The 18,355-nt window shown below is 39.5% G+C and overlaps 1 protein-coding gene across 1 annotated transcript in view; it reads right to left on the reverse strand.

Annotated features, from left to right (window-relative positions):
• Nucleotides 1-104: 104 nt before the first annotated feature.
• The window catches only part of LOC138973584 (hexokinase type 2-like), an 18,821-nt gene continuing 570 nt past the window's right edge, over nt 105-18,355 (reverse strand). Inside the window, exons 2-12 of the mRNA XM_070346293.1 lie at nt 17,760-17,853; nt 16,277-16,379; nt 14,240-14,372; nt 13,034-13,182; nt 12,501-12,722; nt 6,751-6,906; nt 5,956-6,068; nt 5,134-5,292; nt 3,877-4,016; nt 2,904-3,043; nt 105-2,462 (exon numbers count right to left, since the gene is read on the reverse strand). Of these exons, the coding sequence (XP_070202394.1) occupies nt 2,325-2,462; nt 2,904-3,043; nt 3,877-4,016; nt 5,134-5,292; nt 5,956-6,068; nt 6,751-6,906; nt 12,501-12,722; nt 13,034-13,182; nt 14,240-14,372; nt 16,277-16,379; nt 17,760-17,791 (1,485 nt within the window). The 5' untranslated portion in view covers nt 17,792-17,853 and the 3' untranslated portion in view covers nt 105-2,324. The remainder of the gene's footprint in view (nt 2,463-2,903; nt 3,044-3,876; nt 4,017-5,133; nt 5,293-5,955; nt 6,069-6,750; nt 6,907-12,500; nt 12,723-13,033; nt 13,183-14,239; nt 14,373-16,276; nt 16,380-17,759; nt 17,854-18,355) is intronic.

An 18,355-nucleotide genomic window follows, 5' to 3' on the forward strand; every position in this document is an offset into this window, starting at 1 on the left:
AGAATTATATATGTAGTTATGCTAAATTCTGAAATACAACATTTCCACTCGCAGTTTTGCACTTGCGCATACATCATTCTAGACCTGAACATAAAGAACCTAAAGGCCATTGGTTTTTTTAATCATTCATTAGTACAATACATGTTTAACAATTGAGGATTCAAAACAAGTCGCACGCTTACAGTTGTAATCCTTGTGTCCGGAGGATTCACTCTGAGCGCCGGTCACCTCACTTTTCCTACACAAGCGCATGCAGTTCAATCATTCCCCACGTAAACTTGCCGGTCTTGCTTTAAACTCTCTATTGTACGTTCATGTCACCCATCACACTCAAAGCTCTCTCTTTCTCTCTGTTGATCTCTCTCTCTCTCTGTTGATCTCTCTCTCTCGCTCTCTCTCTCTCTCTCTTTCTGTTGATATATATATATATATATATATATATATATATATATATATATATCACTATGTCTCTCTCTCTCTCTCTCTCTCTCTCTCTCTCTCTCTCTCTCTCTCTCTCTCTCTCTCTCTGTCTGTTGATTTGTCGTAGTTTTGCATATATAACCATCATTTTCATGAAAGCAAAACTCTCATTTCTCTATAACATACATAGGAAACGTCAGCATATAAACAAACCAACAACGTAAGCCTATATAACGAAATACATACCTATAATCCAAGATGATAGTATAGAATAAAACTAATGGAACTAAAATGCAAGTGTCACTAAACGTTTTAAAACTTCCATCAATTGCAATGTACACAGAAGGGAACAGTCCATCGCAAAGAAAATAATGACAATGCCAACACACACACGCACACAAACACACGCACGCACAATGTCAATATAAGTAGTGACCATTTCAGTTTGTCGTTGTCTGGGGGTCCTGCAGCTAATACCAAAAGATGTTAAAGGTAAACTGTTGAGCTTACTGCGGCACATCCATACGTGTGAATTACTTGTATCTCCTATTTCTGAGTGCAATAAATATTGCCAATACGTCATCTACGTTACTATCCGGGTGTACTTCTGAAGAACGTAAACATAGTAAACAAATATATACAAGCTCTTTCTGATCACATGCACTATCATTTGAATGTGTCCGCCGCCAGTGCTGTTGCTGCAGTCATTTTTTTGTGCATGAGGAAGTCATTGTGCGTGGACATATTGGCTAAAACAAAAATGTCCAGGGAAAGAGGCGCAAAGACTTCTTTCGGGAACACAATTTGATCCTATTTTGGGGGCCATTTTACTCACGAGAAACATGCTTAGTGTATGTACAGGGCTTTGATTACTACTAACGAGCGCCTGCATCCAACGAAGAGGCAACTATAAGAAAAACCAAAATAGAATTGGGGGTTCTATAACCGTCATCTACGTTACCGGATTTGTATCGCAAAAGAGAAACACATAAATACTCCAAATGTTAATATGACTTTCAGCCACAGCAGAATACTACAACACAAATATTTGCAGGACCTTCCGGTGAATCCTGGCTCTGAGGTGAAATGCAAGCGCCCGTCATCTATGTTACCGTTGTGTAGCTTACATACACACATATATAGAACGACGAAATCAGGATGGACATCCATTATCCCGTATTGATAAAACGATAAAGCTACACAAAACACAGATATTGAACAGAAAAACCACACATTGTTTTAGGGAACGTTTTAAAACCTACCGGTCGCTTTTATTGACTGTGAGTGACACACGCATACTAATGCGCCAGTCACACATACACGACGCACGGCCCACGGACGTACACATTCGTAATTTTGGCAAGTTCGTTGTCGTTCCCTAGGTGTGCGTCAATATTCGTCACTTGTTCGTCGAGCGCGCTGGACCAACGCTATGCATTCGTTGTCATTTGTGGTGCATGCAAAAAAATGTGCGCAGAGCTCCACGCATGCATGCACACGCCAGAAGGACGCCAGACACGCACAGAGCGCGCTGGACCAACGCCAGGCACACGCTGTGTATTCGTTGTCAACTCGCTAGCTTCTACAGTGGTACCCCCCTTTTATGATCTGCACAAATCTGAGAAAATCAGGTCTTAAAAAGGAGGAGTCTTAAAATGGGGGTAAATCTACAGGGGATTTGAACAGAACATCTTACAAACTAAGGTTTTAAAAGGGAGGAAGTCTTAAACTGGAGGGTCTTTAAACGGGGGTTGCACTGTACCAAACCGCGACAAAGATTGGGCCCACAACGACACACTGGTCTTATTTTCCATTTTTAAATAATGTTCAATGCGTCGCGTATGTGAGACCAAACCGCGACAAAAGTTGGGCGCACATCGATGCACTGATCTTATTTTCCATTTTTAATTAATTTTCCATGGGCGGGCCTTGCGCCCTGCACGTGCGACTGTCGCACTAGGGACTGGTGGCTGTCGTTGACGAGCTTCTGCTGCAAGTGCGGCACCGATGGCACTTCCATTTTGCGAACATACGATTTTGAACTGCAACATGAGAAACAAAAACGCGCACTCAAGATAATTTGTTTGGAACCGCAAGTTTGTATTTATGCCTTTGTGTTTTGCTCAAATGTGTGCGGAGAAAATACATTCCTTAAATGATTTACAACGGAAACGATTGAAGTGGCATAAATATCCGTTGATAATGTACGTGTGACCAGAAAATGGACAAGTATAATGCCAGAAGTGTGAATGTGTTTCACGGTCAAGGTTTAACAGCACACACAACTTTATTTGACTGAATGAATTGTTATCAAAATCATGACTACCTTTACGTCGTTTTTTTATAATGACAAAATCGATGCAAGTTGCTTATTGTGAAAGACAGGGCATCCAACCATGGTCGACAACGACCAATCCGAAATAGATCAGACTGAAGCAGAATCTTGTTTTCTAACAAGACAAACAATAATATATATTGCTCACCTTGGTTCCTGGTTTAACCAACTCTTCGGTCTTTGCTTGCATCAAGCCATAGAAGCGAGGATGATAGATGTTCAGAGACGGACCGTCAGCTGCGATTGTCATATCAGGCGTGTTCATGCGATTGATTAGTGCTGCCAGACCTGCACAGAAACATACATACACCGTACAGAATGTGCATCCTGATAAGGCATGAGTACTCAATTATGCATTTGACCTGAAGTCTGAATTTGTGACATTTTACTAAAAATAAAACATTGACAATTTGCATGAATCTGTTTGGCCCTGTATATTGTAACATACATTATCCTAGCCCGTAGGGTATAGCAGACTGTTCAGTATATATTACTTTATTACATAGACAACATTAAAGTAGACAGTTTATTATGTGGTACAGGTAAATACTACTCGTGATAATGGTCATGGGTCATGCATTTGTGTTAGAATTAGGTAACATTGAACTTTAAAAAAAAATGCGTCCTTGGCTGATTTACATAATCGATTTTTACCAGCATAACTGTTATGCTTTAATTTTTCTTTAGACCGTTCAGACTATTTTGTCTTGCTTCATTTGGTTGTGTTTCTAAAAGTTGTAATTTACAATTAAACGGTATACATCTCGCAAGTGTTTAATTCTCTGTCTTTTATTTGTGAAGGTCGGCCTTACATTTGACAACAAAATAAAAACACTAGTTGTTGGTGATCAACTTTACAATTCGCCTACAGATTGGCAAAATATGACAAACAAGTGTTTTTCCTATGCTAGTTTGCTTACTGATTTGTGTGTGAATGTCTACTTGCTTGACCGTTAACTTACGATTGTTAATATACATATTTATCGTTTTAATTCCATTTTAACGCAGCGCTGCTCCTTATTTGCTAGTGCATGTGTTTTACTACGTTAATGCGCACATGTAATCAGCAACACCCAATTATGTAAGAATTCAATATCCACAGTAACCAAGTTATAGCGTACCGGCAGCAGCAAGAAAAGCTCCACGTTCTGAGACGATTCCACAAACGTAACGAACAATCCTTAAGTCCTCATCCGAGCAATCTTGCAGTTTTAACTTCCCCAACACAAAACTTGTGAAATAGTGATGTTCAGTCTTGTCGCTGAAAAAAACAAAAACACATATAGCTTTTGTAATCAATAAAATGTATGTTTGTTACATTCAGACAATACAATGTTATTGAATTGAATTGAATTGAATTGAATTGAAAATCGTCATTATCCACAAGCACACAAAGAATTGAAACAACTTCAATGATGATGTCAATAAGCTAACAGAATATATTATTGCCGCTCTCGTCATAGGGATTTGGATCCCTTTTAACTTTGAAATGTGCAAAATACACGGACTATGATCGATTTCTGTCCAACTTAGCTTGAAATTACTTCATTTGTATTGTAGAAGATTGCAATAACTTATTTTGATTATTATTATTATTACTTAGATTTAATGCTTATTTAAACTATGCACATCTTAAACATGCCTTCTTTAAACTGTGATGTAAAGCTCCGTGAAACCCTTCACATATTTTACATGCATGTGCATTTCAGATAAGATTACTTCGACGTCAAGCGTTATCGAACAATCTAGTCAACATGTCGGTCCAAAACTAGAAGATCGACTATGAAATCCCGTCTACACTTCTGAAATCGGGCACAAACACACACACACACACACACACACACACACACACACACACACGCACACACACACACACACACGCACGCACGCACACACACACACACACACACACACACACACACACACACACACACACACACACACACACACACATTCATACACCACTACCCTCGTCTCGATTCCTGGTCTATGTTAGATCTTCTAGTCAAAACTAGACTAAATGTAAACACTATAGCCTTGTTGCTGTCTTAATTAGCAGATTATGAAACATGTTTCTCTGATTACATTTCTGAACTAAGAGGTACCTCAATCAGTCAAATATATTCAGATACGAATTCTCACGCTGCACAGAATGCAGTCAATTGTTGATTTGTTGTGTGTGTGTGTGTGCGTGTGTGTGTGTGTATGTGTGTGTGTGTGTGTGTGTGTGTGTGTGTGTGCGTGTTTGTGTGTGTTTGTTAGTGTGTGTCACTATCCAAGGATATTTTTGTTATTCTATGTGGTAAACCTGTGGTGGTTTCTTTGATTGATTTCATAAGAAGGGAGTGTTTTTAACAAACGACAAGATTCATTCTCACCTCTCTATCAGGGAGACATCGTCGGCATCAATACTTCCTCTCTCCTTTAACTTGGAAGTGTCAAAATTGCCGATGAACAGCAGGCCTTCATTTGACAGTTTTACAAGGACCAGCCTCAAAATCTCCCCAAGGTACATTATACTGACCATCTTCTCCAGACTGAAATACACAAGCAATGAGGCAATCATTCTCGACATGCTAAATTGCACAAAGGTGTCAGAAACCAAAATAGTATACGAGTTATATTAACTTTTGAAAATAAACATAAAATTACTTAAAACAGACATTCATATATATCAACAATGTAACAATGATCAGCCTTTGATATTACTTGCAATACTTAATGTTTTTATGTGTCAAAATCATGAATTTGATTTATACAAGCCCGCAGACTTACTTGTGATAGTTTCTTTAAAAACAAATACTTCCAGTAAACTGTGCAACTTCCAAGCACACGTACCCACGCACTCACAAAAGCTTTAATTCCCCATAACAACAATCAAAGTACGTTTTGCATGTGTAACCGAGTGCGTGTTGTGCATTGGCTCTCGGTTACACATGTAACATTTTGAAAGCAGTCCGTAGACCCTGTTGTTGTTATTGTCGTGGTTGTGTAGCCTATCAAAATTGATGCTGACACTTCCAATGCGATGTAATCGAACTCAGTTGATACCTGCGTAAGTAGGAAAAGCGTATCACAAAAAGTCCGTTAAGATAGTAACATAAAACTACCTGCTCTAAATGGGTAATTGCGATTCAATAAACGAGGCGTAGCTATGGTCACAGTACCCATAATTAAAATAAGAAAGATAATACCCATACATCTGTCCACCCGGGTCCAACGAAAACTGGTCGAGCTCTTTGTCGTATTCGGTTATAAAACCGGCAAGAGTTTCGCTCACACTTAGTGCCCCCATTTCCGCCTTTACGAATTCCTGCAGCAAAGGATACATTTACTAAATACACAACATATTATCCTGTCCATGATTCTTCTTATACGAGAATCAGTTGACTTGATTGCAACGCACAAACAGCAAAGCTTAATTAAGTTTCTAGTGTGTTGACCTTTGCCCGTGTTTATGTCCAGCTAGTTCATTATCAAGTATGTCAATGAATTGTTTGTGTGTTTGCTTGGCAATTCAAGTATCTATCAATTGAACGAAAATCGTTGCTACTATAGTTACCAGCGATCGGCTAATGCTGTATTGCAGTCTCAACTTCCTCAATCTAAAGACATATATACCTAACCAAAGCAATCTGCTTAGTTGTTATTGTAAGCAGGTGTATTCCAAATGAGAAAATGAAAATGAAAATACACATTACAGAAATTATGCTCCAAACATTAATCACAGATAAACATTGACAGTAAACGTTCCAGAACTTGTACAACAAAGAAGCAAGGGTGCTTTTAGGTTTTAAGAGAGAAGATCGAATCACTGTATTCATCAGATTCAGTTTTGTTTGTAAAGCAATATTCGGGGACATACTGTGAGTACTCTGCAATTCCTTATAATTTACTTAGCTATTGCATTTGTTATCATGACCATCATTGAGTTTGCGCACACTGGCAGTCAAAATAGAAACATATATATATCTTACAAGACGTTACATTGTTACCGTGTACGTTCCTTTGCCCCCCTGTTCGTTGATGTAACAGCTGTAAAATCCGTTACCCACGACGAGGGAAAGCTTGCAGCTGGGGTCATCATAAGCAGCAGAGACTAGTGCACCGACAGCATCGTTAACAACAATCTTCACATCCAGGACGCATGACTGTGCAGAACATTATACCAGGAAAAAACGCTAAGTAGGTTGGACTTTGTACATCATTAACTATCATTAAGATTCATGCTTTGTTAGTACTAAGCAGTTGTTTTAATCAGTCTGGTTTTCTCTTGTTTTCATCTTATGAACATTCTAAATGTTAGACTAACTTATTGTCTTGTACAGAATAACAACTGTGTGAATGGTGCTATACTGAATGAAAGAGTGTGACATGAAGTTCTTGTACATCATTGCAAAGAGTGTGAATGACGTTTTAGTTTAGATGTCAAGCGCTTAGAGCAAGCCTTTTTAACGAAAGTTTTTGATTTAGCGCTATATAAATGTTCTTCTTATTATTTAAGTTATTGAGACATCCCAGTGCACTAAGGGATTTATAGAGCAAATCGAGAAAATTCATTATTGAACGAAGCGCATAGCGCTGAGTTCAATAATTATTTTCGAGATTTGCTCTATAAATCCCTTAGTGCACTGGGATTGTTTCAATAACGATATTGTCAGTACCGCCATAGAAAAAAGAAGATTCCAAGCGCACATTTTGCAACGCGCATTTGAATAGGCACAACTGTGTGGTCAGGTCGTGTACAGTAAAGATCTACTTTTGTGTGGGGTGTCTCAAGTGTGTCGTGCTTTCGTCACACGCATTTTAATTTCTGTTGGTAAATTCCAGTGTAGCGTTAATCTGAACAGTGATGATCTTTCAGAGAGACCTCATTTGAACTCGGAGAAAGGGCTGTGCTCTTCATTATTTGCGATTCGAAACCTCCAGTCGAGCTTCGACGGATTGACTGTGCGGAGTGACTCCCCTTGAATTGACTCGAAGCCGCGGGACTCGACGGTTCGCACATTTTCAAAACAAATGTGGCATATTTCTCGTGTTGTATCTTCACTCATCGGGGAGTCTGATACTAAATATGAACGGTAAGAATGCTCTGAACCCTACACGTATTATATCCCCATCGTTTTTTCGTTCACATTTGCAAACATGTTAATTTGCTGAGCGGGGTTTATGTCGTCTGCTAGGGCAATCAAACCACTGCATGCAGTCTGCACTGACTGAGTCTGCACGCACGAGGCACGCTGGTAATAAGTCTTATAATGGTAAGAACGTTCTGAACCCTACACGTTTTCGATTATGATTGTTCTTGCCTTGAAATAATAATTCGGAAACCATTCATTTACTGAACTGATGCAGTCGTATTTCAGTGTAGTCAGTGCGGCTACGTATGACAGAGTCGATCGAGTCAGTCTTCCAAACTGGTCTAGCTGGTACGTTATCGGAATAACACTTAAATGTTTTCTGCTAGCGGGTGGGAATTTTATATTAACTCATCATTTGGTAATGTGGATGATAAGCTACATGCCACTAACACGATGAGAAGAATCTAGAATGCAAGTCGGCGAGAATTAGATGAAACACAGCGGCTTGTATTTTTAGATCAGTGGCAGCCGCACTGTGGCACAGGCACATGCAATCTGTCAGAAAAAAAACCCACTTCTGCTTTAATTGAGAAGCAGGGAATTTATGGTCATTTGGTATTGTGGAAAATATAAGCTACATGTCAGTAATTAATTCTGAGGATGAGAGCACAGTCTTGCTTAGGTAAAGGGCGTAAGAATACGCTCTGTGGAAAAGTTAGCGCACTCCAAGAGTGCGCTAACAGTTTTAGCGCATCGCCATTAGCCAATGAACTGGTTCACATCAGTCATGTGACACCAGTACTTACTGACAATTATTATTATTATTACTTAAACAGCAACATCAGCTGGTTAAGTAATTTAACATTTCTGTAATACAATACAGAACATTCAGAATACCGACCAATGTATCATTAAGGTAAGCACATTTCATACACAAAAGGCACATGATATAGCTATAAGATGAAACATAGAAACTATATGATGAACGTTCTGTTATCTTAAGTTGACCGAGTGTCTTCTGTTTGAAATGTGTGTCTGTTTAAGATTAAACTAGCAGTTTAACGTTGCGACTTAAAAGCAATTACCAAAAATTCATGGTGTGTGACATTTATAGATAGATGTATGCATATATAGATTGAGAGAGAGAGAGAGAGAGAGAGAGAGAGAGAGAGAGAGAGAGAGAGAGAGAGAGAGAGAGAGAGAGAGAGAGAGAGAGAGAGAAAGAGTGAGAGGGACAGAGATAACGAGATAAAGATAGACAGATAAATAGATATATATATATATATATATATATATATATATATATATATATATATATCCCATGACCTCCCTTCTTTGTCTCTGTTACTTCAGTATGGGTATATATGTTGTATTTTTATAGCTCAATAAATACATCATGGACTCCAAAAAATATATGATAGTGCAGATTCCGATTTGGGCAAAGGACTACTTTCCTCCCGACCTTTGACCTCGCTCGCGCCGAACAATGTGACACATTTGTATGAAGTTCTAAAATCGTATTGCACGGCTCAGAAAACCATATCAGTTGCACGCAAAAATGAATCTCAGAACTGATCTGATGTATGAGATGCAATAAGCAAAAGTTTCTTTCATTATGAAAGCAATGCAGGTCGAAAAAAACGAACATTCAACTTACAAGATAACCAGATGCTAGCGAACCAAAACAAAAACACGAGTACCCTCCCCTTGCATCGTTAGCAGACGACTTTTGAGAATCTGTCGGTAGTGTGTTTTGCCGGTGTGCGCCTTCAGCTATCAAACATCGGCTGTTTCACGTGTTTTGCGAGCAAGTCTACTCTTTTGCCTGGCTCTGCAGTAAGTCCACATATTTTTCCGTAATCCAGTCATATTCCTTCAAAATGCAATCAATCGGCGGTGACAGACGTGTCGGTCGCGTTTTCCTCTCACCCATACCAGTTTAAGTTCATCCATGCAAACACACTCGCAAAACAGTTTATCACGTAGATACATTTCAAATAGGGAGCAAATGGTTAAATCTAAACCTACATATTTGTTCCCTAAGATTTGCTTCTCTGTCAATAAGCCTAATTACACACGTTCGAGAAAAACAACGTGGAATCAATTCTGAATCGAGTAAGCCAAATGGGTCCCAAACCCGTTTCGCCCGTTCTGCCGACCTGAAACGCAAAACAAAAGAATTGTGCGCTTCAACTAAATTAATTTCTATTCGACTTCATTACTTTCTTGCAACTTATGAACCTTTACTTAAAGCTTTTAAATGGTCTGAAAGTAGTGTTACCGCGTACTTATCGATGCACTCATTCGTTTTATTTTTTCAGCGACGGTCACTTAGTTTAAGGTTGCAAAAGGGCTAAGTCTCGCTGGCAACAGTTTTACCCTGCACAGATCGCAACAGTGCCGCTAGTAGTCTACACTTTGTGTTTGATGGTAGAATGGGATATACAGATTACAACACTCGTGGTTTTTTATATGGCTTGTATTTCAGTCAAGACCCAGCGGGAATATCAATCGAGAGACACTCGCCAGAGGCTCGTGTCTCCCGATGATATTCATCCGCTGGGTCTTGACTGAAATACAAGCCATATAAAAAACCACTCGTGTTGTAACCTATACATATATATATAGTGAGAGAGAGAGTGATAGAGATATAGGGAGATGGATAAATAGATAGATAGAAAGATAAATATACTAGCGGAAAAAAGTTAGGGACGGGCCACTGATTTCTCCGCTGATTTCCATTTGTTTAAAACACCCTGTTCTTTCGTCAGCAAAATCAAATGGCTGTCGCATGCTACACACCAATGGGTAGGTTATGCTGTGTTAGCAGGAAAACTGCACGGGACTCCCGGGCGCAGAGCTGCAGCACGTGACTAAAATAGCAAAATCGCCAAAAAGTAGGCTGTTGTTTGGCGTGCGCACGGGTAGAATAAGGCAGGTAACATGGCAAAATTGTTATGCACATGCAAGGAAAATCCTTCGAGTGTGAATTGTGATCACGAATTCGGCTTTATAAGCCGCCGATTTTCTGCGAGCTGCCATCTCCTCACCATGCCTGCCAGACGGAAGCTTACAACATTCAACCGAGGAAGAGCAATTGCCTGGCTCCACGACGACGTATCCAAGTGCGAAGTGGCCAGGCAACTTGGGGTATCGCATTCAGTCATTGTAAGGCTGAATCAACGGTTACAGACGACAAACAATGTCGAGGAGAGCCCCAGGTCGGGTCGCCCCAAAAAGACTACTCCTAGGGAAGATCGTTTCATCCAACGGCAGGCGCTGCAGCACCGGGCCACCACCTGCAAGGTCATCAGAGGGCAGTTACGGGAGGCCACTAACATCAACGTTAGTGAGAGGACCATCGGCAACCGCCTGCATGACGCCCGGCTGCGGAGTCGTCGTCCTGCTGTGCGTCCCCTGCTGACACAGGCTCATCGCCGGGCTCGTCTGGCCTGGAGTCGCCGCCACTTGAGATGGACGCGCCGGGACTGGGCTCAGGTCCTATTCAGTGACGAGTCCAGGTTCAACCTGTACCATTCTGACGGCCGGCGCAAGGTCTGGAGGCGTGAGGGCGAGCGTTATGAAGACGACACAGTGCATGAGAGGGTGGCCTTCGGCGGGGGCTCTGTCATGGTTTGGGGGGGCTTCAGCCTTCATCAACGCACCCCCCTGTACCATGTGGTCGGGAATCTCACTGGTCAACGATACAGGGACGAAATTCTCGCCCCTATTGTCTTGCCGACCCTGCAGCAGATTGGCCCAAACGCCGTGTTTCAGGATGACAATGCTACTCCTCACAGGGCCAGGCTTGTCAACGACTACATCCAGCAAACCGGGGTCGTCAGGATGGATTTCCCTGCCTGTTCGCCAGACATGAACCTCATAGAGCATGTATGGGACGAACTGGACAGGCAGGTGAGGGCCAACCACCAGCCTCCCAGAAACCTGCAGCTGCTGCTGCAGATGCTCCAACAGGAGTGGCAGGCCATTCCACAGGCCTTTTTCACGAAGCTTATGAACTCTATGCGGTCAAGGTGTGGTGAACTTGAGCGCAAACGTGGCGAACACACCCATTATTGACCTCATGAAAGACTTGTTATGTTTATTTGTGACCCCTCTGCTGTTTGTGGACATGAATAACCGAATCGGCTGGATGAAATAAACCCAAATTTTGCAGTTGCGTTGCACATTGACTGAAGTAAACGTGTTCCAAATTTCCGTACGATATGTTCATTCGTTCTTTTGCTGTGATTGCGTGTGTGAACCGTCCTTAACTTTTTTCCGCTAGTATAGATAGAAAAAGAGATAGAGAGAGAGAGAGAGATGCAGATAGAGAGAGAGAGAGAGAGAGAGAGAGAGAGAGAGAGAGAGAAAGAAAGAGTGAGAGGGAGAGAGATAAAGATAGATAGACAGATAGATATATGTATATATAGATAGTGGAGAGAGAGAGTGATAGAGATATAGGGAGATGGATAAATAGATAGATAGAAAGATAAATAGAGAGAGAGAGAGAGAGAGAGAGAGAGAGAGAGAGAGAGAGAGAGAATGAACTTGAGATGCAGAGAGAGAGAGAGAGAGAGAGAGAGAGAGAGAGAGAGAGAGAGAGAGAGAGAGAGAGAGAGAAATTGTGTGTGCTTATGCAAATGGGTGTTTGAAGGAATCACCATTTTGTCTTTTGGCAAAGCATTCTGGAGCAGCTCCCTCAGATCCTTGTTGTCAAATCCACTGCACTGAAATTCTTTGGTCCACTTTGTGAGGTAAGCCTGCGAAAGATCTGGTCTATTTTCGCATGGGAAGGAGAAGACGAAAGCCACTCGAAAATCCTTGCCCAACATGTCATGGTCTTTGACAAATTTCTTGACGCAGTCTGCAATGAGGTCAAAAAGCTGAAACAGACAAAGAAAACCAGCTTCAAAACACCTTTTGTTTTAATTCTAAAAACATAATTTGTTTCCTGCACTTTGCTCACCACAGGTGGTGTAGCTAATATTTACAACACTCAACAATAGTCTACTTCCATGTGTCTAAAAGTGACGAAACACAATTAAAAGTACAGATTCAGGTTTCAAAGGGAAAACATAGCCTGAACACGTGAAACAAGAAATGCAAATCACAGCATACAGTTACAGTTTCACTCTAGTAAAAAAAATCTAACCAAAGTAAAGAGGTGCAAAAACAATTTGAAAAATGCAGTCACCTGTATGCTTGTGCTTCGGCGAGTTAACTCTGGTATGTGGTAGTGTTCAGACCATACACCACTTTTCTTGTTAGCTTTAAACTTGACGAGTCGAATCTTTAAATCGCCACTGCCAAGGTCAACCACCAGAAACGCAGCATTCACCGTAACTGTAAAATACATTCTAAGAGACTTGAAATCAGGTTCTATTTAGATTAAGCATTTTAATGACAGAACACACATTTTGACAAATGTTATTCGTATAAGAATGACTGAATGAATTGCGTATAATTTGCCTACTGTTTGCAGCTATGAACACACTGTCACTGCTGCTGATATTGATGTTGATGGCAACAACTATGATATATGCTTTTATTACCAATTCAGTTAAAACGGACAGCTATCTTTAAAGATAATATACTTAAAGCGCCATATTGAAAAGTTTTCTGACGATTTGGACCTTAAAAAGTTCAAAGGACATTCGCTGTAATGTAATTTAAAAACACCTCCAATGATTTGCTCAAAACTGCTCCAAAAGTATGCCTAATAATTGTATGAATTTTAATCAGCGAGTGGTTTGCTTTGCGCAACTCTCCTGTCAGGAGTCAGGACTTCTGGTCGTCATAATTATTTATTGAGTTTTGATAGATACCCATTCGTCAAACAGATTAAAACCGTTGGATTGAGGAAGTCAAACCTACAGTGTGTCATCTATTCAACTCCCAACACAAACTATGTAGCGTAGCTCTCGGCTCAATTTCAAATCTGTATCTCTAGGTACAATACTCAGGGGCGAAAGGTAGTACACAAATTACAGTCTGGGATTCCTACTAAAAAAACCTGCCGTTTTCCATTTGAGTAACTCAGCGCTCCAACGTTTATTTTAAGGTATTCCTGGTGTGTGGTCACATAATTACAACCCCCAACCAGATGGGGCGATGAGAGACAGTTTTATTGTTAGATATAATCACTTTAAACTAAAAGCAAATGTTCCATGCACACACAGATTATAGTCTATATACAGTGTAAACGTCACCAATATAACTATTTAAAACCTCTGCACTCTGCGTTAAGATGTAAGCTACAAATAGGCAAAACCAGACCATTCATATGAATGTGTGTTTTCTGATTAGAAGCATACATAAGTATTGATTTTTTGGGGTAGGGGAATTACCCTCCGCAATGCCTTGAAACATATCGAGTATCATAGTATGTAGATCAACTTACCTTCGTTCTGTAGAAGAGGTCTAAGGTAAACATCATTGTCGGTGTGACAACTGTCCATCTCCTTTTCAATATGTTGCATCACATCCTTGCAGTCTTCTGTTGACAACTGGAAACCTTTCACGAACTCCTCGAGCTTGATACAAACACATTATACCCAGATACAATTACCACACACTTACAACTAACTCATCACCTTAATTTCAAGAAATCTATATGAACGCAAACAAGCATACACTGTTACGCATTTGTTATTTAGTTTAGGCCTGCCTCTATCTCTCTCTCTCTCTCTCTCTCTCTCTCTCTCTCTCTCTCTCTCTCTCTCTCTCTCTCTCTCTCTCTCTCTCTCTCTCTCTCTCTCTCTCTCTGAATCCAAATAAAACTAAATGCATGCTACTTACCACGGGGCAAAAAAGACAAAATCTAACATCTAAATTTCCGACATTGCTAATACGAAATCAAGATATTACCGAAGTTGATAGCCATAAAGTCTTGGGAATAATTATTGACAATAACCTGTCTTGGTCAAAACATGTAGATACACTTTGTAAAAACACATCCAAGAAAATATTTCAGTTATCAAAAATCACACACACTTTCTAGACCTTCGCACAAGAAAACTGTTTTTTCAGGCACATATTCAGTCAGCTATTGACTATGCGTCCACAGTGTGGGACTCTGCAAGTGCAAATACTTTGAAACACTTGGGCAGTTTACATAGAAGAGCTGTTAAATTAATTATTTTAAAAAATACATCTCTTTCCATGACTGATTATAAACGATTGCAAATTCTTCCTATCAAAGATAGATTTGCATATAACAAGGGTGTGATGATGCATAGAATTATGTCAGGGAATGCCCCTACACTCATTGCCTCAAATTTCAAAATAAATCATTATAGAAAATGTAACAAATTAATTACACCAACTCCAAGAATTGACCTGTACAAGTCGAGTCTATCATATTCTGGAGCAATTATGTGGAACGCCATTCCAAATATAATTAAATTACGAATTCATGAAACATCATTCAAGGAATATTACATGCTGTTTCTTTTACAAAACTTATAAAAACTATTATCAAGCAGCTGGCAAAATATAACTGTACTCTCTGATTATATTGAAAAACATGATTATATATAATTCATGAAGGATTTTTTTTATATTTTTTTTTATACAAACACATATTTCCCTGTTATATATAATTTTCAAGCATTGCTAAAGAATCCTAATGCATCTTAAAATGTCTTATTGGTTGCTTGACATGTTAATTATGGTAAATATGTCATTTGTACTATTGTTAAACTTATGTTTTATTTCTTCTTGTTTGTTACCCCTCAATGGGCGAGGGCCGGATGAAAAGAAGCATGTATAGATTGCTTATTCTGTCACCCTCGTAAAATAAATTTAAATTCAAAAATTCAATTCTCTCTCTCTCTCTCTCTCTCTCTCTCTCTCTCTCTCTCTCTCTCTCTCTCTCTCTCTCTCTCTCTCTCTCTGATCTCAAAATCTTGAATGGTGTTTGCAATGCGGACAACTCGTGCAAGTTTACTTTTATCTCCCATAGTGGTAACAGTGTGGTGGCCCAATATTCAAACTGCCTATTCACATTATGCTTTACTTTCTCACACATCTGTGCATAGGGAATGCATTCATTCCAAACACATACATCTTTGACATAAACAATGCCAGCTTGAATCAAATGTTTAAAAAAAGCGAGTTACTTCTGTACTCAATGGCTGTGTTGTTAAATAAACACTCATCCAAAAAGGCATTACGCTCGCTCACAACATGCGTTCTATTTTCTAACAAAACCTGTACGAGGTCATACAAAAGCAAGAATGTTAGGTTTAATTATCGACAACACAAAACGTTACGTTTACAGTGCGTCGACCCAGTGGTCTTTTAAGTATGTATATACCGACAAACAGTTATGATACAAATAATGAACTTATCTAAACATTGTTGATGAATCTCGCTTAATTGCAATATGCCTTTGTTAACATTTTTGGGATTCATGTACGAGAGAGTAAACACTCACCTTTTTGTCTGGCATTTGTGAAAATTTTGGTCCTTGCAAATCCACGCCTGGAATCAGCGGCACCTCTACCCTTGTATCCTCGTGAGAATGTGATTGTCTTTTTCTGCAAACCGATATAATAAACCAAGAACACGCACAAATGTATGCATTGGTAAAACTACACTGATTTTAACAAATCCATTACTCAATGAACATTACGTTTTTATCATATACAAAGCATAAATTAAACATTAATGTCATCTGAAAGACCTTCGTACTCAAAAAGATGAAGCCGTGATCAGCTTTCAAAAGCGCTTGCTGTGGGATTCTCCCTTCATTATGCGAACTCTGTTATTTCCTGTACATCCAATATACCTTGTATATTGTTTAGTATTCATCGTGTACTAAGAGTTTATTTTTGAACATCAGAAGTATATATTTCATAAATGGTTGTCTTCAAGTGCTAGAGTTGGTCAACAAACAAATCATACAGCTGCCTCCTGATAAAAAAACCAAGTCGCGTAAGGCGAAAATACTACATTTAGTCAAGCTGTGGAACTCACAGAATGAAACTGAATGCAATGCATTTTTTAACAATGACCGTAGTCCGCCGTTCGTGCAAAACGCAATGAAACTGACGAGCCTGTTTAGCACGGTAGTGGTTTCGCTGTGCTGCATAGCACCCTTTACTGCACCTCTCTTCGTTTGAACTTTCTGAGCGTGTTTTAATCCAAACATATCATATCTATATGTTTTTGGAATCATGAACCGACAAGAAATAAGGTGGAATTGTTTTTAAATCGATTTCGGAAAATTAATTTTTCATAATTTTTATATTTTTATTTTTCAGAGCTTGTTTTTAATCCGAATATAACATATTTATATGTTTTTGGAATCAGAAAATGATGAAGAATAAGTTGAACGTAATTTTGGATCATTTGATAAAAAAAAATTTTATTTACAATTTTCAGATTGTTAATGACCAAAGTCATTAATTAATTTGTAAGCCTCCAAGCTGAAATGCAATACCAAAGTCCGGCCTTTGTCGAAGATTGCTTGGCCAAAATTTCAATCAATTTGATTGAAAAATGAGGGTGTGACAGTGCCGCCTCAACTTTTACAAAAAAGCCGGATATTACGTCATCAAAGACATTTATCCCAAAAATGAAAAAATGTCTGGGGATATCCTGCCCAGGAAATCTCATGTACAATTTCATAAAGATCGGTCCAGTAGTTTACTTTGAATCGCTCTACACACACACACACGCACAGACAGACAGACATACAGACACACACACACAACACACACACACACACACACACACACACACACACACACACACACACACACACACATACACCACGACCCTCGTCTCGATTCCCCCTCTGTGTTAGAGCATTTAGTCAAAACTTGACTAAATGTAAAAACGCCCACAAATAAGCACGTTTGCTTGATAACACATTTTGAGGAAGCGTCATGCAGGGCTTCTTTGAATAAACTCACCTCGAGCGATGCCGCCTGTAGAGGAGGAACATCAACAGAGCCGCAGCTGCTGGAATGATTAGCAGGACGACCAACCATATCTTGTTGCTTTTATCTGTTTGGTGTACATGAACTCACATTAAAGAAACTGTTCTTCTTCTGTTAGCAATCATGTTCACTACTTAAGCTCTCTTCAAGCTTACATGTGGAATAAAAAGTATTTGAACTTAAACACATACCAACAATCTAGCTAGTCCATGTGCTGATTGGAGACATGTTTTTCACATAATTCCGTGAGTGACACCTGTGTCAATCTACAAAATCCAAACAGCAAAAAATGTCCTCAGTACACTGACGTAGCAACGCTAGTGATGTCTGATATTTATCAAAGTGAAAGGAGGCTCTTATTCAACATGAAAGTCGTATTCAACATGAAAGTCTTATTCAACATGAAAGTCTTATTCAACATGAAAGTATTATTCAACATGAAAGTCGTATTCAACATGAACGTCTTATTCAACATGAAAGTCTTATTCAACATGAAAGTCTTATTCAACATGAAAGTCTTATTCAACATGAAAACCGAGACCGATCTGTGGTGGTGAACGTTTTCATTG

This window comes from Littorina saxatilis, linkage group LG8 (genome assembly GCF_037325665.1).
Source record: "Littorina saxatilis isolate snail1 linkage group LG8, US_GU_Lsax_2.0, whole genome shotgun sequence".
NCBI lineage: Eukaryota > Metazoa > Mollusca > Gastropoda > Littorinimorpha > Littorinidae > Littorina > Littorina saxatilis.